The 26,406-nt window shown below is 48.2% G+C and overlaps 1 protein-coding gene across 5 annotated transcripts in view; it reads right to left on the bottom strand.

The window, feature by feature from the left end:
- Nucleotides 1–26,406, bottom strand: part of LOC127585242 (AP-3 complex subunit beta-2) — a 128,735-nt gene that overhangs the window by 3,680 nt on the left and 98,649 nt on the right. For 3 of the 5 annotated variants that reach the window (XM_052042545.1, XM_052042548.1, XM_052042543.1), the window contains 11 exons: nt 26,031–26,142; nt 23,316–23,475; nt 21,996–22,158; nt 19,235–19,310; nt 17,384–17,493; nt 15,542–15,773; nt 12,052–12,136; nt 10,944–11,041; nt 6,122–6,145; nt 3,433–3,571; nt 1,979–2,149 (listed from right to left, as the gene is read on the bottom strand). In XM_052042545.1, the coding sequence (XP_051898505.1) occupies nt 1,999–2,149; nt 3,433–3,571; nt 6,122–6,145; nt 10,944–11,041; nt 12,052–12,136; nt 15,542–15,773; nt 17,384–17,493; nt 19,235–19,310; nt 21,996–22,158; nt 23,316–23,475; nt 26,031–26,142 (1,350 nt within the window). In that variant the 3' untranslated portion in view covers nt 1,979–1,998. The remainder of the gene's footprint in view (nt 1–1,978; nt 2,150–3,432; nt 3,572–6,121; nt 6,146–10,943; nt 11,042–12,051; nt 12,137–15,541; nt 15,774–17,383; nt 17,494–19,234; nt 19,311–21,995; nt 22,159–23,315; nt 23,476–26,030; nt 26,143–26,406) is intronic. The other 2 variants (XM_052042547.1, XM_052042544.1) reach the window with 1 other exon arrangement.

The following is a 26,406-nucleotide window of genomic DNA, read 5'->3' as shown; positions in this document are numbered from 1 at the left end:
TTCCACATTTAGGATGCTAATTGCCTATGTAAATACACTACTTTATTTGAACCCTCTTATAGTGGCTGTCGTGTCACCGTTGGTGGGATGGTATCAGGACAGTGTGACAGGTTTATTTAGTTCCATTGCCAATGAAAGAGCAATTTATAATATAAAAGGACAGATGATATGTCTTTCTGTTGCGTACTCAATGACTTCCATGTGACCTAGTCCAATGAAACCTCATTCCTAACCCCACTTCTTCTGAAGACTACGTTGTGTTTTTGTTTGAAAAATATTGCGAACGATCTACTTGTATTGCCTGAAAAGCATTGAGCTGGACTTGAACAGTTTAAAGTCTTCGAGAAATCTATTTGCCCCTTGCGAATCATGATCCATAGCTCTATCATTTGGATGATCTTATTGGTTAATTAGAACCATATGACCATTACCATCATCAATTAACGCGATCCTTATAAATCAATCAAATGGAGTTTATCATATGGGACACCCTATGGAGTTAAGTCATGCAGCCTAATCCAGATGTGCCTCTTGCCTGGGATGGGATGTTTGCTTTTCTATTTTGGCAGCAGCCTGCATCTGCTACACTTGCTTTCATCACCTGTACCTAGTCACAATATTCACCCAGACTTACATTGACCTGACTTGTAGCTGGGCTCAGTCCACTGGGTCTCATCCAGAGAGGGGAAATGTTTACTGTCTCAAAGCTGTTCAAAGGGTTGCCTGCAATTAGCAACCGAAGCAGACTTCTCAGAAGAGGCCCTGGGCACCTCTCGGCTACTGATTCAGCTCAGGAACTGTGTGCTGCTGTTAGAAAACGACATGGCGTTAACTGCGCAGTTCCCAAGCCATGCGGAAGTTCTCCCCAGAATGCAGATCCCCTCCTTAAATACAGCAACACTTTAGAAACTATTGCTGCAAAACAAAAATGTAATTCTTGGCCACTACCAGGAAAAAATGTGATATACTTGGGTTGCTAAGACAAAGGTTTATGGGATTAACCTTTGTATGTCTTTTGTAGATGGTGCAGTTTGATGGGAATGGCAGAAGCACCCATCACTCGGCGTGACATCACAATTTCTAAATAAATGCACTCCTGCATGCTGACCAGTCCCAGACACCAAGTATCTCAAGCTACAGCCAGACCAGTCCCAGAGACAGAGTATCTCAAGCTACAGCCAGACCAGTCCCAGACACCAAGTATCTCAAGCTACAGGCAGATTACTCCCAGAGACCAAGTATCCTAAAACTACAGCCAGACCAGTCCCAGGTACCAAGTATCTCAAGCTACAGGCAGATTACTCCCAGAGACCAAGTATCCTAAAACTACAGGCAGACCAGTTCTGGAGACCAAGTATCTCAAAGCTACAGCCAGACCAGTCCCAGAGACCAAGTATTCTAAAGCTACAGGCAAACCAGTTCTGGAGACCAAGTATCTCAAAGCTACAGGCAGACTAGTTCTGGAGACCAATTAGCTCACAGCCACAGTCAGTACTATATTGGCTAGACTCACTCTAAGAAGGATAGTTACTAAAAGCTTTGTGGAAACATTAAGTTTTAAGAAAGGAGAGAGATTTAGGGAGGGAACTCCAAAAAAAGTAAACACACATGATTAAAATCCAGAAGAATTAACCTTGATTCCATTGCTTCTCAGATGGATATGCGGAGGAGAGTGGGTGGGGGGCTGTGGGGAGAGGAATGCAGCAGATCAGCATTAAATAAAAGGGGCACTTTCCTCAAAGGAGTGAGCTCAGGACAAAAGAATTGGCTACTTGTCTGTCAAGTGTTTCAGCAATGTGAATTGCCTGGACATCTCTTCAGTGAGTTACTCCGGAACCCCTTCATGTATTTTAGAAGGGATAGTGGGGCAGCTGGCCTTCCAACTGGGATGCCTGTCTCTGGCCTGTTTCTCCTGCAGTTAGTAGTTTCACAAGGGGTTGCAGACAATGCAAGAGCCAACGGGGAGACTCCATCTCACCGAGGGGTTGGTGGCGCCCGTCACTGGGTTAGTGCTTCCATTATGTCCTTCGCCATCATTGTACCAATCACCATCTTCTCACAGTTCACAGTCAGTTGAGCAGTGCTGCCATCCTTGGTTACCAGGGTAACGAGGACCAATGCACCACCGCTCACAGTCCGAGCGGCAAACCTGCCGGGGGAAGAAGGCAAAGTATCTCAGCTCAAGAAGCAGCAGCCTGGCAGCAAATCACAACTGGAAGTTAGAAGCTCCATACTTATATATAAATGAAAAGTTACTTTTAAAAAATTATTAATTCATGTTCTGTGGACATTGCCTGCACTGGGAGAATTAACTATCCCTTAACTGAACAAGATACTTCATACTTATATTTAAATGAAAAGTTACTTTTAGAAAACCATTCATGTTACGTGGACATTGCCCGCACTGGGAGAATTAACTGTCCCTTAAATGAATAAGTTGTTAGGTGTGGAGATACAATAGGCCAAGATTGGGTTCGGTCAAGAGCACTAGTAAACCAAATTTGCTTTTGCAAAGATCTGGCAGTTCTACAGTTACAGATACAAGCTTTACACAAAAAAAAATCCAGATTTATTATTGCTTGAAATTAAATTTTTCAGTCGCTGTCATGGGTTTTGAACTCATTTCTCTGGATCAATGTTCTAGACTTCTTCATGTAATTTGATGTAACTTGACCTTTATGGTAGCAGACTCTATGAACGATAGTTTTTTTTAATGTTATTTCAGCTACTGCATTTAATTGTTACATCTGTAGACAGGGAGCCTTTGTAGCTGTCAAAATGTGGCAAATCTTGGCAGAATTAATCCCACTGGCATACTCGCCCATCAGGAAGCCTTGTGGATCTACAGTACTTTATGTCCCATGGTTAGGCTAACCGCAGTGAAAGAATTAATAGTCCATCGTAATCAGTCTCATATCCCTGGAAGAATTACAGGATGGTCCAACTACCAACACTAAGAAGACATCACTGAACTGCTGGGTATATTATCATTCTCTCTGCACTATAATTGAAGCACATTGGTTTCTTGTCTTCATGTGATCTTGTTCAAGTAGTATTATCAAATGGTTGTTCCTCATCCATGTGGATTTCCTGCGAAAATGTTCACTTTTAACTAATTAGTTAGAAAAGCAGATAGGTCCTTTCCTTGTCTCTCTGAGCAGACCAAGCCTCTGCCTAGAACTTCCCACAATATCACAGCCAGGACTGGAATTTTGCACCATGTGTTATTGGACACCACAGTGCAAGTGCATTCTTTGGCCATTGAGCCACATAGTTTGTTGAGTACCTCACAACACAAACTATCATTATCTTCAGTCTACCTACATTTAGAATATATTTCTTGGCCTGCTTGGCAGTCTCGTTCTTTCCCTGCCAAAAACAACACTGTTATCTTTGTGCAACTGAAAGACGGACACAGGGCCCTCCATTTACCGGTATTCGTTGCTCTGACCACAGGGTACCCGCCCGAGGTTAGCAGTCGACATCACCCGCTGCACGATGGCTTGGTCACTCTGACACTGCTCTGCAAGGGTCAGTTTCTCGTTGATTTCATTCATTCCCAACAGTTTTCCTTAGAAGGGCGACAGAAGAAAAGCAGGACGGTTAAGACACTGACATCAACATTAATTCACTCTCCTTTCCCTGAACAATACAGAGATACTTTTATCGCTGGGCAATAAAACCAATGTACTACTGCTCACTCTAAGCAATGAGAGGGGTAGTTATGTCTGTCAGTTATATGATCACCACTGTCCTGTTTCTCAGTTTAGTATTATTCCTTCGCAAGGAAGTTCTGGGCTACAGTCGATTACATCAAAACTGTTGGTGTTCAGGAATCCGTGTGTTCAAAAAGCTCCTACAAATGAACAGATTTAGAAGTGGAAACAAACAGTCTGCTGGAGGAACTCAGCAGGTCGAGCAGCATCCGTTGGTGGGGGGGGGGGGGGGGGGGGGGGGGGAGAATTTGTCAACATTTTGGGTCAAAACCCTGGATCAGGTTTCAACCCGAAACGTCGACAACTCCTATCTCCCTGACACGCCAAGTTCCTCCTGGAGGAACTCAGCAGGCCAGGCAACATCCGTGGAGAAAAGCAGGCGGTCAACGTTTCCTCTCGGATGTCGACCGCCTGCTTTTCTCCACGGATGCTGCCTGGCCTGCTGAGTTCCTCCAGCATCATCGTGTTTTTCATCTCGATTCCAGCATCTGCCGTCTTTTCTTCCTCCAGCAGATTGTTTGTTGCTCCAGAGCTGCTTTCCTGGCCCTTTAACGCAGTTTGAGGGATGGGAGCCTCTTGCTTTCACTTTGAGGCAAGGAAGGTCGTCTTTGAGGGCTCCTCTCTGAAAGGTCTTCCCGTGTTACCTGTGGCGGATGGAGAACCAGCTCCGTCAATGTTCCCCTGAAGCCACAGTGCTCTAGAATAGCCCTCAGGAAGGTAACTGTGTGCATCCCCTCTGCCCCAAACACACCTTTCCCATGATCTCCCACCAGTGACCTGGCTGAGGTTATGAATGGTGCAGAAACACAAGCACCAGCTTGCCTCATGGCTGCTTTGCATTGGTTGCTGCCATTGCACTATACCTCTCCAATTCCTCTCCTGGGGAGTCTGTGGGGAAGGGATCAAAAACAAGAGTACCGCAGCAATCTTTGCAACGTCCTCATCATCTGCAGCCCAACGCAACTCATTCAGGAACCACGTGACTGAGGTTTGAGTCTTGGCCATGAATGCACTCTTCCAGGTCGAACAGAACCGTGTTTTCATTATACCTTGGTCCTTAAGAAGAGGTTGCAGGTGATTTCGGCTCAGTCCAATGCCAAGGAGTTATGAAGTGAGCACAGTCTATATATACACGAATATACGTGTGCAGTTCCGGTTACCATGCTACAGGATGTGAGTAAGCTAGGGAGGGTGCAGAAGAGATTCACAAGGATGTTGCCAAGACTGGAGGGCTTGAGTTATAAGGAGAGGCTGGGACTGTTTCTCCTTGAGCAAAGGAGGCTGAGGGGTGACCTTATAGAGGTTTATACAGTCATGAGAGGCGTAGATAGGGTAGATAGTCACAGGGAAGAGGGATCTAAAACTAGAGGGCATAGGTTTAAGGTGGGGGGGGGGGGGGTGGGAGATTTAAAGAGGACCGGAGGGGATGTTTTTCCACACAGAGGGCGGTGGGTATATGGAACGAGCTGCCAGAGGAAGTGGTAGAGGTGGGTACGATTACAACGTTTGAAGGACATTCGGACAGGTACATGGATAGGAAAGGTTTGGAGGATAAGGGCCAAATGCAGGTAAATGGGGCTAGCTTAGGTAGGCTTGGTTAGCATGGACGAGTTGGGCCAAAGGGCCTGTTTCCATGCTGTACGGCTCTCTGACAGTATATTTGGAATATTTCTTGGCCCATTTGGTTTTGAGACGGTGGGGTTGAGGTTGGAGAGGCGGAATGTTGGGGAGAGAAGAATGAGACAGTATTAATGACACTCAGCCCCACAGCCTGCTGCATCACTCAGTTAAATTATAAGAACAGAGACCAGTAGGCCATTCGGGCCATCGCACGTGCTGCCATTCAATAATACCATGGCTCGTCTTTTGCCTCAGTGCCACTTTCCTGCACTAACCTGCTTCCCTTAACATCGCATGACCTTTCCCCCAAAAAAGTACAATAACAGCAAGATAGTGAACTGAGCTCCCTGGGTGAGCTTTTCTCTTTTCCAACGCTAGGATTCACAGTGAGAACGAAACATTGAAGGTCTATTGTGTGAATGAAAAGAAGAAGCTCCCCACGTTTGGTTCCTACACAGGAGACATTACACCGAGGGACCGCCTTGAAGCCTGGGAAAAGGGAGCAGCCAAGCAGCCATGCACCACTTTCCTTGCAACGGCACATGCACAAGCGATGCAATGCAGTGACATCATCGCATCCGAAAATTCCCTAAACCGGCTGGGAAAAGGAAGGGATGGTCGCCCAAGACCACTGGATTAAAATCCCCTTGGAAGTCTAGCAACATGAATCGGGGTGCTCCTCTACCACTATAAAGCACAGACATTACAGACAAACACAGCGGCAGTGTGAGCAGGATATGACATCCACAGGGGTACACACTGAGCTTTGCAGTGCATCTACTTACCAGTGCTGGTGTTTAACAGTTGTTCTATGAGAGCAAGAGGGGAAACAAAGTGCAATGAGGTAAGAAAGACTGAGTAACTGCGACAACTATATTTCAGCTGAGTCCCATTCTCGTTTGGGGAGGGGAAGCTCCAAAAATGCCCCTGGTTTCACGTGAGATTCTGGGAGTTAGGTCGGGGGAGAGAGTCAGGAGCCCCTGCCTTCTAAACCCCTCACTTCCCACTGGGCACTGCAAGAACTTCTGACAAGTTGAATGGACTCTGTTCTAACCCATTGCTGCTCCAATCCTCCTGGCAACATTTGAGTGGCTGCTTTGGCTTAATGGTAGCATTTTCACCTCTGAAGCAGGAGGTTGAGAGTTCAAACCCCACAGATATAGTTTTGGCTGAGTGTCCAGTGAAAGGGACTGCTGCACTTTCAGAGAACCTCAATGCTCACAACTATTCCCTCAGATTTTTGTTTTACTTATTCAGGTCGTAGGCATCACTGACAAGGCCAGCATGTATTATCCAGCCTGATTGGCTTTGAGAAGGTGGTGAGCTGCCTCTGGTGAAGGAGCTCCCACAGTGCTGTTGGGGATGGAGTTCGACCCAGTGACAATGAATGAACAGTGATCTATTTCCAAGTCCGGATGGTGTGTGATTTGGGAGGTGGTGTTCCTGTGCACTTGTAGACCAGCTGAGTGGTGGTTGTCCGGATTGGATTTGTCCTGATGTTGGTGGACAGGACATACTGAGCAATCCTCCACAATGTCAGATAGATGCTGGTGCTGTAAATGTAGAAGCTCAGCTAGATGTAGAGCATGTCTCCAGCAAGGCAGCTGAGGGGCTGTCAGGTTCAGTAGCCCTTCCTGTATCCAATGCCCCGGCTGTTTCTTGGTGTCACGTGGAGTGAATCGAACTGGTTGAAGACTGGCTCCTGTGACGGTGGACCTCTGAGATGTATCAAGGCACTTCTAACTGAACATGGCTGCAAGTACTTCAGCCTTGTTTTTAGCACTCATGCGCTGGGCCCTGCCATCATTGAGGATGGGGATCTTCTTGCAACCTCCTCCTTCCTAGCAGTTTAATTGACTATTCACTAATGGGAGGGGGGGTGGAAATCCCATTGAAACCTACCGGATACAGAAAGGCCGGGATAGAGTGGAGGTGGGGAGGATGTTTCCATCAGTAGGAGAGTCTAGGATCCGAGGGCACAGCCTCAGAATAAAGGCAGGGAGATGAGGCACACGCTCCCGCCCTTCGGACTTGTGTTGGACAGGCAGCAATGATGTCAGCAGACCATCACATGGAGAAAGACTTTAGAACTGAGATGAGGAGGAATTTCTTCAGCCGGGGGGGGGGGGGGGGGGGGGGGCGGTGAATCTGTGGAATTTGTTGCCCCAAAGGGCTGTGGAGGCCAAGTCATGGGGTGTATTTAAGGCTTGATGGGTCCTTGATTGGTAAGGGGGTTAAGGATTACAGGGAGAAGGTGGAGAACAGGGTTGAAAAAAATCAGCCATGATTGAATGGTGGAGCAGACTCGATGGGCCGAATGGCCTAATTCTGCTCCTACATTTTATGGTCTTATGCTCTCGTGGGACTGCTTAGCTCTGTTGCTCAACAGGCTGCCACTTCCCTGTTCGGGTGGTGCTGCTCTAAGTGTCCTCCTGCATTCCCCATTGAACTAGGACTGATTGCCTAGTACTGGTAGGGAGGGATGTCCCAGGCAGTTGGGTTACGGATGGTGGTGGAATACAATGCCACATGGATGCCAGGTCTGTTCAGAGAAGGCCCCTTTTTGCCACACAACACAGGGGAGGACAGAACTTAAAGTTGGCATGGCAACGGCTTAAAGGGGAGGGGAGTTGCACCTGGTATCCTCACTGATATTTACTGTTGGACCAAAGTCAACAAATAAGGTGACCTGTTCTTTACCTCACTGCTGCTTATTGGATCTTTCATTGTGCTAATTGCCTGCTGTGTTTCCTACATTACACATGACCACACTTCAAATGTACTTCATTTGATGTTCTTAGGGACTTCCTGAGGATTTGCAGGACACTATATAACTGCAGGCCTTTCCTTTCTCCATGTGATGGTCTCCTGACATCATTACTGCCTGTCCAACACAAGTGCAAAGGGTGGGAGCGTGTGCCTCATCTCTGTGCCTTGTCCAGTTGAATCTTATCTGCTTGATATTCCATCACCACTCATGTCAGGAAAAATAGAACCCAATTAAATCACCGTCCAGTCTGAGCAAGTGATTACAAGTCATCAGCAATCTATTTGCTGTCAAGTAAAGAAATTTACTGGCAATTTGGAACTCTGAGCCATTAGGTTATCAGCTGAGAGAGTTTTCAAAGGTGGGCGATTTATAGGTTGTTGCATTTGCTTCAAGAGTGCGCTGGCAATTATTCATAGTAGTTAAAGCACGAAGTGTTATCATTGTCAGGCAGCAAGAAGCAGTTGGTTGCAGGGAACTGATTCCCGAATTGCCTCACCCACCTCCATTAATTCTGTTGTTTGCTGGATTTCAACTGTCAGAGCTGACGATATTTTTGGGATACTTGAACCAGGCAGTGCAATGGTTGGAAACAAGAAACTGAAATGAGTGTGATTCACTGTGGTGACAGAAGCAGAATGAACGCTTTTGAACGATAATTGTCATTGACCTGAAATATTAACTGCTTCTCTCTCCGCAGCTGCTGCCTGACCTGCTGAGTTTTCCTGCTTCTGATTGCCAATATCTGCAACACATTAACTTTTGTTTAAAAATCAGTAAGTCACTGAGTTACTGGTGTTGGGATCAGGTCTTCCACATTGCTGGGTTCAGTCCTTTTGAGGCAAATCCCTCCCTTCCACCCCCAACTTTGCCAACTACGTTTTTATCCACTCGATCTTTTTTTTAAAGCTTTCCTTCTTGAATTAAATCTGGTTCGTCCTCTGTACGTTATGGTGCAATGAGTTGTGAACTGTCCTTTGATCAATCTGTTACTCTGCAATAGACCCACACATATGCGGCAGAGTGCTTCAAGAAACAGGGGTACAAAGACAAGTGTTGCCACACTCCCTCATACGTCACTTTCCAAAACCCTCTAATTTGTCTTGAATCAATGCTGACTGCTTCCACTGGCTCCACGGGGAGCCTTTCCACAAGTGGACCACTCTTCACTGAAATCAAATTCCAATAGACTAGTTCTGAACTCTCTCTGTAGGTATAAATGTCACAGAGGGGTGGAGACCAGCTACATCAGCTTAAACATGCCCAAAAAATACTCAGAAAGGGAAAAGAGAAATCATTGCCCTGTAAATCCTGTGATACATGAAGTATTCTCCAAGCCCTTTCTGTCAGTGTGTGAGTGGGGGTGAGGGGACAGGGTGGGATATATCCCTGCTCCCCTGTTAGTTGGTGCAGTTATGAGCAGCTAAAAATTAGCATTTTTGCATTGAAATGCTGGGACTGGCACTTAAGAAAGGAGATTCAATCGCTGCATTTGCCTTCTTGTTAGTTAATTCTCAGGACGCAGATGTTAATGCCAAGCCTCACCCTCCACTGCCTGTTCCTAGCTTCCGTCTGTAGAACCTGCTGACTCATAGCTTTGGGTGTGGGTCAACCACATTGCCTCGGGATCCTGCACAGTATGTGGGGGTGGGGGGAGGCTTCCTTCGTTAAAAGGACATTAATGAAGTTTTTTTTTTAAGATGATGTTCCAACAACTCACAGTCAGTTCTGCAGGGAGATATGAATTCTTGCTCCCTGGATCACTGGTGCGGTAAAGGATGCTCTCAACACACTGACTGGTTGGTTTACACTGGACAGAGGGGAGTTTTTTGGGGTGTGTCCCCCACGAGTTGTCAGCCTGTTGGGGGGGGGGGGTGTGGTGGGAGGACAATTAAAATCAGTGTGATGGATCTTGAACTCAGACAAACCCAGCATTCACAGCGGAAAGGTAACAGTGGGTAGCTCCACAGGGGACAGTGAGAGAGACCAACTGTTCCAGGAGCAAATCTCACTCTCACACACGCACACACACACACACACTGTACACACACACAAACATATACTGTACACACACACACAGTACACACACTACACACACACATATACTGTACACACACACATACTGTACACACACACACTGTACTCACACAAACATATACTGTACACACACAAACATATACTGTACACACACATACTGTACACACACACACTGTACACACACACAAACATATACTGTACACACACACACTGTACACACACAAACATATACTGTACACACACATACTGTACACACACACAAACATATACTGTACACACACATACTGTACACACACACTGTACACACACACTGTACACACACTGTACACACACAAACATATACTGTACACACACACACTGTACACACACACACACTACACACACTGTACACACACACAAACATATACTGTACACACACACACTGCACACACACTGTACACACACACAAACATATACTGTACACACACACATACTGTACACACACACTGTACACACACTACACACACAAACATATACTGTACACACACACACACTGTACACACACACACACTGTACACACACACAAACATATACTGTACACACACACACACACAAATACACGCACAGATACACAGACACACACACTGACACACACACACACACACACATACATACACACACACACAAAGCTAGACAGGAATGTGTCCAAAGGCTTTACTGCACAAACCGGCGGGACTGTCACCGTGTGCAGTGCAGCAACTATCGTCAGCCTGTTGACTTCTCCTTCCCTGTGATTGGCTGGCTGTTGCCGAGGAGACGCTCACCTTGCTCCTTCTTGAACGAGTTCTCGGTCATGAAGACGGGCATCATCAGCTCTCCCACGGGCGGCTGGATGGACATGTAGAACTGCCTGGTCTGGGAGCTGAAAAAAACACCAGCCACAGTCTCAGCAGCAGGACCCACCACGGCCCCGGAACGACGGGTCCGGGACCCCGTTTCAATCCCATCCTGGAATCCTGACGCCGCCCACGTCTCTCCTCCCAGCCCAATAATGCTTACCCCCCCCCACCCTCTTCTACCTAGTGACCCCACCCCCTCAATCCAGTGACCCCACCCCTCCACCCAGTCATTCCACCCCCTCAATCCAGTGACCCCACCCCCTCCACCCAGTGAACCCCCCTCCACCGTGAACCCACCCCTCAATCCACTGACCCCCACCCCCCACCCAGTGACCCCACCCCCTCCCTCATTGACCGCACCCTCCTCCCCCAGTGACCCCACCCCTCCACCCAGTGACCCTCCCTCTACCCAACCCTATCCCTCTACCCATGGACTCTCCGTGACCCCACCCTCCCTCTACCCAGGTTCCCCCACCTCTACCCATCCCACCACCCAGTACCCCATCTCTAACCAATCCCCAATCGCCTACCCAACCCCTACCCCCCTCTATCCCTCTACCTAATCCCCACCACCCCTTACCCAACCCCTTCCCCCACCATGATCTCATCCCCTCTACCCAGTAACCCCTTCCTGAAATAGTAAAAGGCACTGTACAAGTTTCCAGCTCTCCATAGAGCAAGTGTACGGTGGGTTCTCTCCAAGAGGAATCAGCAGGTAATCTGCTGCCTTCTAATCTTAACGATATTCTGTACCATCCATTAGAACCCACTGTGCATTATTAGTGTATTGGACGCACAACCCAGTGCAAGCAACTGTATATTATATTCTTTACAAAGTCAGTCACTTGGGTTAATTAAAGAATTATTGGGCCAATTCCAACTCAATAAAGGCTTCACATTTCTCTGGTCCTTCCATTTATTTTACTTCCTGAGCTCAAGTATGGCCAAGTTTGCTTTTCTTTGTAACTATTCCTACAGTGGGAGCTCTGCAGAGAGCCAGATGTGCGGCCAGTGGACCTCAGCTGCCACTCACCACAGCTGGAAGTTGGCTGCTTGCGTGGAATCGCAGAAGTCAATGCCCATTGTTTCCAAGGCAACGTCACCAGGCGGGAGGACATCTGTGGACATTGAAAAGAGGTAAGAAGTCTCTTCAGAATGGATCATTGAGGAAGAAAGAGAATTGCATTTTTATAGCACGTTACAACCTCAGGACATTCCATCACGAAAGCCAGCCTCCCCTCCATGGACTCTGTCTGCACCTCCCGCTGCCTCGGGAAAACAGCCAACACAATCAAAGACCCCTCCCACCCCAGACATTCTCTCTTCTCCACCCTCCCACCGGGCAGAAAACACAAAAACTTGAAAGCATGTACCACCAGGCTCAAGGACAGCTTCTATCCTGCTGTTATAAGACGCCTGAATAGACCTCTTGTATGATAGAGATGAGCTCTTGATCTTACAATCTACCTCGTCGTGTCCCTTGCACCTTATTGTCTGCCTGCACTGCACTTTCTCTGTAACTGTCACAGTATATTCTGCATTCTGTTATTGCTTTTCCCTTGTACTACCTCGATGTACTTATAGAACACAGAACAGTACAGCACAGAACAGACCCTTCGGCCCACAATGATGTGCCAACATAGCTAATCTCTTTTACCTACAGAATGCCCATGTCCCTCCATTTTCCTCTCATTCATTTGCCCATCCAAGCCCCTCTTAAAAGCCCCCAATGAATTTGCCTTCACCACCCTATCAGGCAACGCACTCCACGCATCCACCACTTTCTCAGTAGAAAACTTACCCCTGACGTCTGTTCTGATCCAACCCCCTCTCACCTTAACTGCATGCCCTCTGGTATTGGATCGCTCAATAATGGGAAAAAGATATTGCTTGTCCACCCTATCTATGCCCCTCATAATTTTATACACTTCCAACAGATCACCCCTCAGCCTCCGCCGCTCCAGAGAAAAGAGCCCAAGTTTGTCCAGCCTCTCCTGATAACACATGCCCTCTAATCCAGGCAGCATCCTAGTAAACCTCCTCTGCACCCTCTCTAAAGCCTCGACATCCTTCCTGTAGTGAGGTGACCAGAATTGCACACAATACTCTAAATGCATCCTAATCAGAGTTATGTTTTGAAAAGGTCTGTATGGATGGCAAGCAGAACAAAGTTTTTCACTGTAGCTCAGTACAATAGTAAACCAATTACCAATTTTACAACCTATGAAGCACTTCAGAAAACGCAGCAGCAGCAAGATGCCAGACTCAGCAATGCAATTTAATCCCAATGTTTTCAGGGATGCTGATCTGAAAGAAGTATTGGTTAGCCTGCCCAGGAGAGCAAGGCTGCTGGTCAGAGTAATCTCACAGAATCTTTCGCCTTCACCTGGGAGTCCAGGCAGGGACCTGGTGTCAAATATTTTGTGGCTGGAAATCTAAAATAAAGAAACAGAAAATGCTAGAAAGACTTGGTAGGTCAACTTTACTTACCTGTCACTTTAACTCACTATCCTACTCTGACCTGTCTATTGACCCCTGCTCTGTTACAACATGGCCCAACATAAGCTTCAGGACAACAAGATATCAAAAGCAAGAGGGCAGAGGTTAGGGTGAGAGGAAGGGGATCTGAGGGGTAAGTTTTTTTTACACAGGGAGCGGGTGATATCTGGAACTCGCTGCCAGAGGAGGTGGTGCAATCAGATACCATTGCTACATTTAAGGGGCACTTAGACAGACACCTGAATGGACAAGGTGTAGAAGGATACGGTTCTAATGCAGGCAAATGAGGTTAGTGTAGATGGGCAAAAAGGTCAGCACAGATATGGTGGGCCAAAGGGCCTGTTTCTGTGTTGTACAACTCTATAACACCTTATCTTCTGTCTGGGGACGTTGCAGCCTCAAGGACCCAATATTGGTTTCTCCAGCTTTAGATAACTTGCTCTTTCCTTCTGTCTGTGTCGGGACTGGTCAAATTTTCCTTGTCACTCCTCTCTCCTGTATAGTCCAGCCTCCTTAGCTCATCCCATTGCCCAGACTACACATTACCCAGCCTTCACATCATTAACATCACATTAAATGCCAAAGGAACTTTACTGCTGCACAATTTTACCCCATCACAGACATTTCCTTTGTTCCACCCATCGCTCTCCCCCAACCTGGACCAACTCATCTTCCCTCTTTCTCAGTTCTGATGAAGAGTCTTTGACCTGAAACCTGTCCACAGATGCTGCCTGACCTGCCGAGCTTTTCCAGCATTCTCTGGTTTTAGTTCAGGAACCCAGTGTAACTGTGCACCCCTCTCAACTGTACTGTGGCTGCACTGACTGTGCCCAGATGTTTCTGATGGGTGCAACAAATTGTGGCTGCCACACAGAACCCCCAGCAACAAGAACAAGAAGAAAAAGAAGCCGGAGTAGATCATTCAGCCTTTCATGCCTGTTCTAGCGCTCGCTAAGTTGATGGTTGACCTTTAACTCAGTGCACTTTCTAGCACAGACCCATTTGGTTTGATTCCCTTAACGTCTAAAAATCTATCAATCTGCATTGAGTACACCCAGCAACGGAGCCTCTCGTGCAGTACTTTTGTCGGTCGGGTGCACCAGGTTATTGGAAGTGGGGTTCTGTTTTCTGTCTACATGGGGGGAGTTGGGAGGCAGGGTGGGGCTTTCACAACAGTGAGTGGCTGTAGATCCAAGGTGTCACATGTGGGGCCTGCAAGAATCAGATCTTACATTCTGTGACATCTTGTAGCCCATTTGGCTTTAGTTGGCCTTCCCAGCTCCAATGCGTTGAGTGTTCTTCCTCCGGTGAAAACTTAGCAAGCAATGGCCCTGTGCCAACGGATACTGCAGGAATCTGCTCAGGAGCTGATTTGTTATTTCTGCTGCTGTTGACTGGAGTTCCTGGTTACATTGACAGGATATTACTTCAAGCACATCCAGGAAAAAGTTATTGAAAGCAAACCACACTGTGCTGTGAAATGGGGCGATCCAGGAACAGACTGTCCAATGATGACTCCTTGTGATGGGAATTCTCTGCTGTAAACCTACAGATTTCCTTTCAGTTGGTTGGGAAGTTGATTCATGTTTTGTTGGTTGATGGAATACCTTGGTTGGTTGTACTGATGCAGACCTGGTCATCACTACATGGACCCCATCACTGTTACACAGACCCTGTCACCGCTACACAGACTCAGCCATTCAACCAAACCTCTGATACATACGTCTAAGATGTGCCTGTTCACAAGTGGATCTCCTGTAGCCCCGCTCACTGTGAGTTCGGAAGACAATTTCCAAAGATAAAATCAAGTGATCAAGTTACCTCTGAAGTATCTGTAAAATCCTGGGAGGCACCAACATGCTCAACCATTCCCCTAGGGACCGGCAATGTGTGGATGGGGGTGGTGGGTTATCCAAGGACTGAGAGGGCTCAGAAGGACATCGATGAAATGTTAACTCCCTCCCCCTCTCTATTTCCCAGATCCCATCAGCGAGACAGTTGAGCGGCCATTCCCACTTGCTTACCGATCTCCTTGAATCCGTGCATCCTCATTCCCGAGTGCAGCTTGGGTTCATTGATGCGGAGGTGTCGGATTTCCATTTCGGAGTTGTTGGTGAACTGCATCTGGACGGAGACCATGGCCTGGTCGGGACTGAAGGGTCTCCTGGTGAAGTGGTACCGCACCGACAGCCCCTCTCCCGTCAGCCGGTGCAGCAGCTCGTACGTCTTCACCTTGCCGAGCGAAGGACTCGACACCTACAGCAGGGCAACCAGGAGACTTACAGGCATGTTGTCGGGACTCGAGGGACTGAGTTATGGACAGAGGTTGCGCCTTTTCTCATTGGAGTGTAGGAGAATGAGGGGTGATCTGATCGACGTGTATAAGATCATGAAGGGCAGCAATAGGATGAATGTGCATGGTCTTTTTCCCCAGGGCAGGCACGGTAGTGTAGCAGTTAGTGTAACGCTTTACAGCACCAGCGACCCAGGTTCAATTCCGGCCACTGCTTATATAAGGACTTTGTATGTTCTCCCCGTGTCTGCGTGGGTTTCCTCCGGGTGCTCCAGTTTCCTCCCACATTCCAAAGACATACAAGTTAGGAAGTTGTGGGCATGCTATGTTGGCGCCGGAAGCGTGGCGACACTTGCGGGCTGCCCCCAGAACACTACACAAAAGATGCATTTCACTGTGTGTTTCGATGTACATGTGACTAATAAAGATATCTTATCATATCAAGAACTAGAGGGCATAGGTTTAAGGTGAGAGGGGAGAGATTTAATAGGAACTTGAGGGACAACTTTTTCACCCAGAGGGTAGTCCGTATATGGAACGAGCTGCCAGAGGAAGTGGTTGAGGCAGGTACATTAACAACATTTAAAAGGTACTTGGACAGGTACGTGGATAGGAAAGGTTTAGAGGGATATGGGCCAGATGCAGGCAAATGGGACTAGCTTAGATGGGAATCTTGGTTGGCATGGACCAGTTGGGCCGAAGGGCCTGTTTCCGTGCTGGGTGACTCTGTGTCTCTCTGACCAACACCTGGATCACCCGGGGTTCATCCATCACCACCGGCCTCAGACTGCCCTGGGGCAGCAAGGGTGACCACAGACAAAGCACGCGTGTTATCCACACACATGTCGGGGTCCTTGTCCCTCCAAGGAATCAGCAACACGGGAACAGGAGGAGTCATTCAATCCCTTAGACCTGCTCCACCATTCAATTAGGTCCCAGCTCCTCTGCTCCATCAGCACCTCCTGAGATACCCCAAACAGAGACCATACAGCACAGACAGAGGCCCTTCATTCCGATCATCCGGTTACAATAACCCTACATTGATTCTCCCCACATTCCCATCAACTCCCCCCAGATTCCACCCCTCACCTACACACCAGGGGGCAATTTTACAGTGGCCATTTGACCCACCGACCAGCACGTCTTTGGGATGCGGGAGGAAACCGGAGCGCCCGGGGGGAAACCCACGTGGTCACAGGGAGAACGTGCAAACTCCAGAGAGACAGACCAGAGGTCGGGATCGAACCTGGGTCGCTGGAGCTGTGAGGCAGTGCAACTGTGCCGCACTTATACCATTGTACTTTTCTCATCTTATATTTCCTTATGACATAAAGGGAAGCCGTTCAGCCCACTGAGTTTATGCTAGCTCTCAGAGCAATCTCATCAATCCCATTCCCCATTTACTTTCCCTGCAACTTACTCTTCAGTGGTTAAGCCCCAAGGCACAAACAAGCTATCAGAAGAGTATATCCTTGTCTATTTATGACTCCCACCCCCAATCTGCACTCCGTGAATTAATTTAGCCACCCGTCCCTTTCCCGCCCCCAGAACCTTGAGGTAGCCACACACTCACCTCGGATGGTAGGGAGGAGTTGGACAAGTTTAGTCCCTGCAGATCCAGGTTGAGACTCTTGGAGAACGTGTTGGGTGACGGGGTGGTTGGGAGGACCGAGGGTCCGCTGACTGTCGAAGAGGAAGTTGGAGGGAGGAAGTCAACAATGAGACACATAGAACATTGCTGCCACAAATACTCCCCACTGAACATCTGTCCACCCCACACACAATGGGCACCTGACTGAACATCTGCAGAGACAGGTATTGTTACTGGAACAGGATACATTCCCCATAACCTGATCTTTACAAGTCAGGTCAGGCATTGGCGATGGGCATTCACAAACTGGTTCCCACACGTCTCGGTACTCATATTCAATCAGAACAAACATGATCGGATGTAAGTTACTTGTTTAGGATCCAACAGTTTGGGATATTGCTGAATGGGAAATTTGCTGTGAACAGCATAGTCTACAACATTTCAGAAAAGCATATTTTTATTAAAAACCTCTTTGCTTTAAAAATATTGATAGATATGTTTCTCTGTAGTAAACTGGTGTAAGATTGACTAATACCGATGAAAATGAATAAAACAAAACATAAGAATTTTAACTTGAGTCAAACTCATTATTTGTGAGTGTTAGATTTCATATTATCTTGCTTCACATGGTAACCGTGACTAAAAATCTAAATGTTTAGATGACTCCAAGTAAAATAAAGTGAATGCTTGCATGAATTAAGGATGACAGGAGACTGAAGGGTTAAAATGTTATGAAGACCAAAGATTAAAGTCTCCAGAACAAATAATTGGCATCAGTGAACACGGCTGAATAATCTGGAGCTGTCCAAAACTGCCCAACGTTTCAGCAGCTGGGTTTCAGTACCAAGGACAGCTCAATCAGGAACCCAACACTGTCCAGATAAGGGACACCAGCACTCCAGGGAGAGCCGGGCCCCAGGAGACAACTGCATCCAGGGAAAGAGAGAGGGGTGCATCTCTGGGAGAGTTGTGTCCCAGGAAGTGAGTGGGAGGAGCATCTCTGGAAGGTGCAGGAGAGAGAGTTGTATCCAGGGAAACAGTGGGAAGCGACCCTAGGTGATCCCAGAAAATGAGCTGGAAGTAATCTCTGGGGAAGAGCAGCAGATGATCCTGGGAAGGGAGAAGTGATCGCGGGGAAAGAGCAGGAACCTTTCCCAGCGAAAGAGTGGGAAGGTATCTCAGGGAAAAAGTGGGAAGGTATCCCAGGGAAAGAGTGGAGTAATCGTGGGGAAAGAGCTGGACGTGATCTCAGGAAAAAGCCGGGCCATCCTGGAAAAGGAGCAGAAAGATATCCCGGAAAAAGAGCGGAAGGTGATCCTGGGGCAAAACAGGAGGTGTATCCCAGGGAAAAGGGAACTGCATCTGGGGGCAGTCCTGTGTCCCAGGGAATCAGGGAAAGCGGCATCTCAGGGAAAAGTTCCACCAAAGTTCGGCTGTGGGGCAGCATTCCAGGAAATTCTAGAGTCGGCTCCATTCACAGCAAGAAAGCAAAGCCAGGGCCACTGTATCGTTTCAGAAAACTGAAAGAGTTTGAAGATTTGGAACACTATCCCACAGCCAGGTCCTCGATCTTGCATTAACAGAACCTGGAACACTGCAATGTCCTGGAATCACTGTCTACTTGGACTTCGGATCAAAGGAATTCCTTCATCACAGTCACCCACCAGGAGAACTCACGGCAACTCTCACCCCACCTGTTGAATGCGGTTAACTCGCTAAGCCAGAGAGCACACGTGTCAGGGTCTCAGAGGAACACACTCTACTGTGACAATGAAGGGTCATCTAACAAACATTCCTAACTATTCTTCAAGTTCTTGAGTGCAGAAGACTCACAATCGTCGAGGTCAAGGAGGGAGATTTCCTTCTCTTTAGCCTTGAGTGCTTCAGAGGGTGATTTGGGAGGAGGAGTCTGAAAGGAAAGAAGCAGGCTTGTCACCTACGGCAAAAAACTTTTTTACTTTTGCTTTTCTGTCACTCCCCCTCCCCCCCGCCATACCTCCTGCACCACTCCTCCACTTGGCTTAAGAACAACTTTGAATTGTTATAAAGGGAGATACAGTGCAAAAACAGACCCTTTGCCCCGCTCAGTCCACACCCATTTACTCTCATCTAATATTAATCTTAATTTTTTTACCCTGCCTCAGATTCTCCCTTTTACTTACACAACGTACAGTGGACAATTAACCTGCCAATCCTCGCCTTTGGGACGTGAGAGGAAACCACAGCTCCAGGGGGAAACCCACGTAGTCACAGGGAGAACGTGCAAACTCCACACAGACAGTACCTGAGGTCGGGATTGAACCCGGGTCTCTGGCGCTGTGAGGCAGCGGCTCTACCCACTGCACTGCCCCTAGTCTGAACACTGTCCTGGTCAAATCACGTAGATGCCACGGCCAAGAAAGCTCACCAGCGCCTCTACTTCCTCAGCAGGCTACGGAAATTTGGTTTGTCCCCTTTGTCTCTCAGCAACTTTTACTGCTCTGGCCAGGACCGCAAGAAACTGCACAGAGTTGTGGACACAGCCCAGCACATCACGGACACCAGCCTCCCCTCCTTGGACTCTGGTGTCTTTACCTCTCGCTGCCTTGGTGAAGCAGTCAGCATAATCAAAGACCCCACCCAGCCAGGACAGTCTCTCTTCTCTCCCCTTCCATCGGGTAGAAGATACAGGAGCCTGAGGGCACGTACCACCAGACTTAAGGACAACTTCTACCCCACTGTGATAAACAATTGAACGGTTCCCTTATACAATGAGATGGACTATGACCTCATGATCTACCTTGTTGTGACCTTGCACCTTATTGCACTGCATTTTCTCTGTAGCTGTGACACTTTACTCTGTACTGTTATTGTTTTTACCTGTACTACATCAATGCACTTTGTACTAACTCAATGTAACTGCACTGTGTAATGAATTGATCTGTATGTACAGTATGCAAGACAAGTTTTTCACTGTACCTCGGTACAAGTGACAATAATAAACCAATACCAATACATGAGCAGAGTGCTTAACGTCCTGAGATGCAAACTCGCAGTAGGCAATGATCCTCTTATGGAGTGGCCAACTCACGTTTGTGTGTGTGGGGGGGGGGGGAAGGTGGAGGGGGATTAGGGCTGGGAGTGTTGAGTGGTTGTGATGAGGTGGGGGCAGAGTCAATACTTTGTTGGCCAGCGACTTTTAAAAGCCAAGTTCTGGCAGGTTTATAAATTGCGACCGCTTACACTGCATTGGTAATGTAACTGCCTCCCCCGCCACCGATCTATATTACAGAGTAACGAGGAGTCACTGTACAGGGCGGCGCAGTGGTACAACGGGTAGTGCTGCTGCCTCACAGCTCCAGGCATGCAGGTTTAGACCTGACCTCTGGTGCTGCTTGTGTGGAGTCTGCACATTCTCCTTGTGACGGCGTAGGGTTTCTCCCAAAATGTGCGGGCTGGTAGGTAAATTGGCCACTGTAAATTGTGAAGGTGAGCGGTAGAATCTGGGACAAGTTGATGAGAGTGTGGGGAGAATAAAATGGGATGAGTGTAGGATTGGTGTAAATGGGTGGTTGATGGACAGCATTGATTTTGTGGGATGAAGGGCCTGTTTCTGTCCGTTATGCCTCTCCTCATATGTGGACTTATGTGGACTTCTTATCGATTCACTGGCCCACCAACAAGGTCTGGGATTGCGATGGGGGAGATCTGAATTAACTCTTCAATAAGAAGCAAGAACCCAAAGCAAGTGGTTCCCAGCCCAATGATGGGCACCCATCCCACACCAGACTCCGGCGTCTGCGCCCTTGCTGTGCTGCGGGAACCCGACGTCCTCGGCCAGTTCTCCGGCTCCTGCCTGCACTTGGAAGCAGCGGGAAACAGCCGAGCTCCCCAAGGCTGTTTTCGATGGTGCCAAAATCGACGTGCACCTTTGCTGGGTGTACACGTCGCCACAGGAGACCACCGAGGAAGGTGGCAATCGGCGTGTGTACGGTGGGCGACCAGAACATTTAAATCAAAAACAGTTGTGTGTAATTCTGATTGTCATCCCCAGGAAGGCCCGGAATAGTGAGAGGGTGAATTTCCACTTGCTCCTTCCTCCTGGACCACACTGCCCAAGGGGGTGGTGGAGGCAGAGAACGTCACGACAGTTAAGAAGCACTTGAATCGCCAAGGCATAGAAGGCTGTGGACCAGGTGCCGGTGAATGGGAGTTAGTGTAGATGGGGAATTAATGGTCAGCAGTGTCACGGTGGGCTGAAGGGCCTGCTTCTGTGCTGTATGACCATCTGTTCTCTGTTTCCACAGTATTCCTGGAGATCTCAGCGGTTTCCCTTCCAATGTTACGGTGAATGGGAGAAAATTCACCCCAAAGTGATCCTCACATTGACCTGACCCAAAGACGTGGCTTGTCCTTTCCACCGAGGTCACTAATGGACATTCTAAACTTTCCTGGTCCTCAAATTCCCAGATTTACTGGATTCAAGTTAGCGCTGGGCTCGGTGGGATTTGGGCTCGGTGGGATTTGGGCTTGCAACCTCTCCACTGTTAGTGTAGTGCTTTAACTAACCTCTGCATCCCTCCAATAATCTTAGCAGGAACTCTTCATTCCTCACCTTTGCCTTGTGTTTTTTCCCAGTGTCCGATTCCGAGTTTTCCTCTGGCTCCGACTCGGAGGAGCTGTTTTCGGAGGAGCTGTCCTCGGAGGAGGAGGGTGACGAGGAGCTCGACGCCTCCACTTTCTGCTTCTTGGCCTTCTCTTCCCCCTCACTCTGCCCGCTGACAAACACAACAGGGAGGTTACTGCTCTAAGGATCGAACACCACGTCAGCTACAGAGAGCTCCAATCAATCACTGAGCTACTATAAACGACAGACCGAGACCAACACCAATTGCTGCTGGAAGATCGTCAACTCAGTGAATGACACACTTTGGTCTGCCTCAAACTTGGTCTTCCAGTATGTCTGCAAAGGAATGCTGCTGACTGGCACACTCCAAGCTGCTAAGGGATGCACTGAAGCTCGGCGCGGTCAATGCAAAGGCTTTGCAGGGAAGGACAACAGTCTAGAGTCCTGCCCCCACTGAACACTGAGGGGCTAGGTCCTGTGTAACAGCCTCTCAAACACTTCATGGGTCCATTATGTAAGGGAATATGAGTGGCACTGATGCGTTCTAATAGAATGTATTGAATTGATGATACAATGAATGATACAATGAATTTCTTCGTCCAACTCGGTTTTGCACTAACCCTGCACTAAATTTGTATCCTGTATATACTGTTTTTTGTACTATTTGTACTTGCACAATGTTTTTGTCTGCGTTTATTGTATGTCCTCTGTTCTATGTATGTCCTCTGTTGTGTGAGTCTGGGGGAAATGACATTTCGTTCCTCCATGTGTTTTTATAGCATATGGTGAATGACAATAAAGTAACTTGAACTTGAACATGTACCGATTGAATTTACTGTATAAAGTATCTATTTGAAACAAAATAACTTGCATTTATGATGGCACCTTCATTATAGTAAATGGACACTCCCAGGAGTGTAACCAGGCGAGGTATTAGAACAATGTTTGAGGCAAAGGTGTGAGTTTTAAGGAATGTCTTGAAGGGGGAGAGGGGGCAGGAGCAGCAGAGAGGGATAGGGAGAGAATTCCAGAGCTTGGGAGCCAGGAACTGAAGACCAGTATCTGAAGTTCACCACCGGTTTTCCAGTTTCTCAGGAGCCTTCACCTCGTCCCTCAACCTTTCAAAGATGCACCTTCATTTTCTGACACCACTGCACTTCCAAGGTTGGCTGTAAAGCACCAAGATGGCCTGAGAGAGTCACGAAGGAAGCTTCAGAAGTCTCTCCCTTTCAACTGGGACCTTCCAATAGTTAGAAGAAGTGGCGCAGCCTGGTGAAGCAGATCCCATGGTTCAACAACTCCACCTACCTGTCCTCGCTTTCATCTTTCTGCTTGCTCTTCTCCTTCTGTGCTTTCTTCTTCTTCTGCTTATCTGACTTGGCCTCCTCGTCGCTCTCTTCGCCGCTCCCTGAGGCACTCTCACTTTCAATTTCACTCATGCTTTCCGACTCGCTGGTGCTGGGAGACTCTGTGGATTAACAAAGATACTGGCCGGTCACACTGAGCGGCATACTCTACGAATGGCCCTCAATGGGTCCTGAGTCTCGGAAGGATACCATGCCCAATGCAGCATATGTTCCTTTCCATTCAAGGTTCTGGGAGCAGGGAGGGAATTCAGGGCCAGAGATGGGGGAGAAGGTCCACGAGGTTGGTCCCTGGTCCCCAACACTCTGCCTCCCAATATTCCTTTGGATTCCCCTGTGATGGAGGACAGAAATGTCCCAACACTCAGATGTTTGATGGGGAGATATGGTTTCCTCCGCTAGAGAAGGTTCACAGGTGCTGTGTGGAAGATGACTGGTAAATTCAAACTGGACTATTTGGTGAGACCAGGAGTCAGGGCACTGGAGGTTGAGTGGGGGTTTGATGGTCAGTGTAGATTCGGTGGGTTGAAGGACCTGTCTCCATGCTGTATCTCTCTATGACTCTATGAATTGCTGCTCATAGACTGGGGGAATCACAGAAACCTTCAAGACCAATAGAACTTCCTGAACCTGGGAGCACCAGGAGAAATGGATCAAAAGTGAGTTAATGGTGTCGAGGTGCAGATTACACACGATCCATCAACAAATGGGACATCCCATTGAGTTTATGGATTTTGAGTGCTACACTCCCAGGAGGTGAAACCCCCAGACTAGGAACACCACTTGTAATGTCCTCATGTGAAGGACTGTCCTTCTCTGGGATAACGGGACATTAGCAGTACAGTGACACAGCGGGTAGTGCCGCTGCCTCACAGCTCCAGAGACCCCGGGTTCAATCCCCACCTCTGGTGCTGTCTGTGTGGAGTTTGCACGTTCTCCCTGTGACCGGGTGGGTTTCCCCCAAGAGCTCCAGTTTCCTCCCACGTCCCAACGACACGCGGGTCAGTTAACTGGCTGCCGTAAATTACCCCCAGTATAGGTGAGAGGTGGGGGAACCAGGCTGCAGTTGATGGGCATGTGGGAGAGAACAGGTGACAGGGAAATAAGTGGGAGAATGGGAACGTTGGGAGTGTTCTGAGAGCTGGCATGGGCTTGATGGGCTGAGTGGCCCTGTTCTCCATCACGGGTTGGAGACAAGATTTAGATGACCTACTCTCTCACCCCTGTATTCTCTCCCACAACCTGGGTGAACAAGATCATCTACTCTTCCAGGTGTGGTAATCCTCACGAAGCTCATTGCAGGTCATCCTAAGGGACTCGTAGAGTCCACAGCACAGGAACAGACCACCCAACGATATTCCCACTTGAAACAAAAAAAATGGATCATGATGAAGTTCTTTAGTTCCGTCACCTCTTGGTAACCATCTGCTCCACATGTACACTCTCACACTGGCGACTGAAAATTAGCCAGTCTATGTCAAACACAGCAGCTACATAATTGGTTAACTAATCCAGAGACCTGGATTAATGATCCAATCACATTCAAATCCCACTAATGCAACTGGGGGAGTTAGATTCAATTAACTAAATAAATTCTGGAATTGGGAATGAGAGTGTTAGGAATGGTCACCCTGCTAGAGGAAAGATGCCATTAAGCTGGAAAGAGTGCAGAGGAGATTTACGAGGATGTCGCTGGGACTCGAGGGACTAAATCATGGAGAGAGGTTGGAACTCTGTTCATTGGAGCGTAGGAGAATAAGGGGAGATCTTATAGAGGTGTATAAAATCATGACGGGCATAGATAGGGCGAATGTGCACAGTCTATTCCCCAGGGTTGGAGAATTAAGAACTAGAGGGCACAGGTTTAAGGCGAGAGGGGGAAAATTTAATAGGAACCTGAGGGGCAACTTTTTCACCCAGAGAGTGGTCGGTATATAGAACGAGCTGCCAGAGGAAGTGGTTGAGGCAGGTACATTAACAATATTTAAAGGACACTTGGACAGGTACATGGGACTAGCTTAGGTGGGAATCTTGGTCAGCATGGACCAGTTGGGCCGAAGGGCCTGCTTCCGTGCTGTATGACTCTAAATGGGATCGTTGGATCGTTGTGAGAATCCAACTAGTTTGCTCAGTCTTTTAAGATAGAATATCTGTCAGCTTTACCTAGACTGGCTTGGGGGTGACTCCAGTCTGTTTCGTAGCTGACCGCTGAAATTGCCCAGCAAGCCACTCATTTCAGCAGGCAACAAATGCTGATCATCCCAGCAGCGCCCACCTCCTGTGGATGAGTCAACTCAAGGCAGTGCAAGTCAGCCATTCCACAAAGCCCAGAGGGCCTGCTGTACATTTTTGTTGGGAGCATCTCCTTGTGGAGGACCTTGTATGAGGGGCCACTGAGTGGGCTCCCATTGTCAATTATCACCCACACAGCAGGGCGCCCCTCTCCCCACTTTCCTTCCTCCCCCCGGCGTTCCCTCTGGGGGAGAGAGGTCTCGACCCCTTGCACCAAAGGGTGCTCCCAAATGGGTCAGCTCCAACATTGAGATGGCGGCTGCAATTCTTGCAGACTGGTGGGCAGGGAGCGGAGGGGACGAAAGGAGAGGGGGTGAGGGGATAGGGAAGTAGTTACATTGCAATGCTGCGTCCATTCATAGCTCACCACTGTCCGCTGACTCGGTGGGTTCAGACTCTCCCTCCGACTCCGAGTAGAATGGTTTCTCCACTTTTTCCTTCCTTTTCTCTCGGCCGCTGGGCTTGGTCCATTCTGGAACCTGGGGGGGGGGGGGGTGGGCGCGGAGAAATGAGAGAATCGTTCTAGTGTAGGTCTGGAAATGGGAACACCAACCTTGCTCTGGGCCAGCAATATCCCACCCCAACCTGACTGCTGACTGTTAAACCTCGCAACCCGCTGGTGGAAGTGTGTGGACAGGCTCCATCAGCCTGAGGTGAGACTGGATGCCAAACCCTGTCCTACAGAAATAGCTACACACTCCTGCAGCACTTACCAATGTCTGAGCAAAGGTCATGCACTTTGG

The sequence above is a fragment of the Pristis pectinata genome, chromosome 32 (assembly GCF_009764475.1).
Source record: "Pristis pectinata isolate sPriPec2 chromosome 32, sPriPec2.1.pri, whole genome shotgun sequence".
NCBI classification, from domain to species: domain Eukaryota; kingdom Metazoa; phylum Chordata; class Chondrichthyes; order Rhinopristiformes; family Pristidae; genus Pristis; species Pristis pectinata.
The sequence above is the reverse complement of the archived record's forward strand: the minus strand, read 5'-3'. Positions and strand labels throughout refer to the sequence as shown.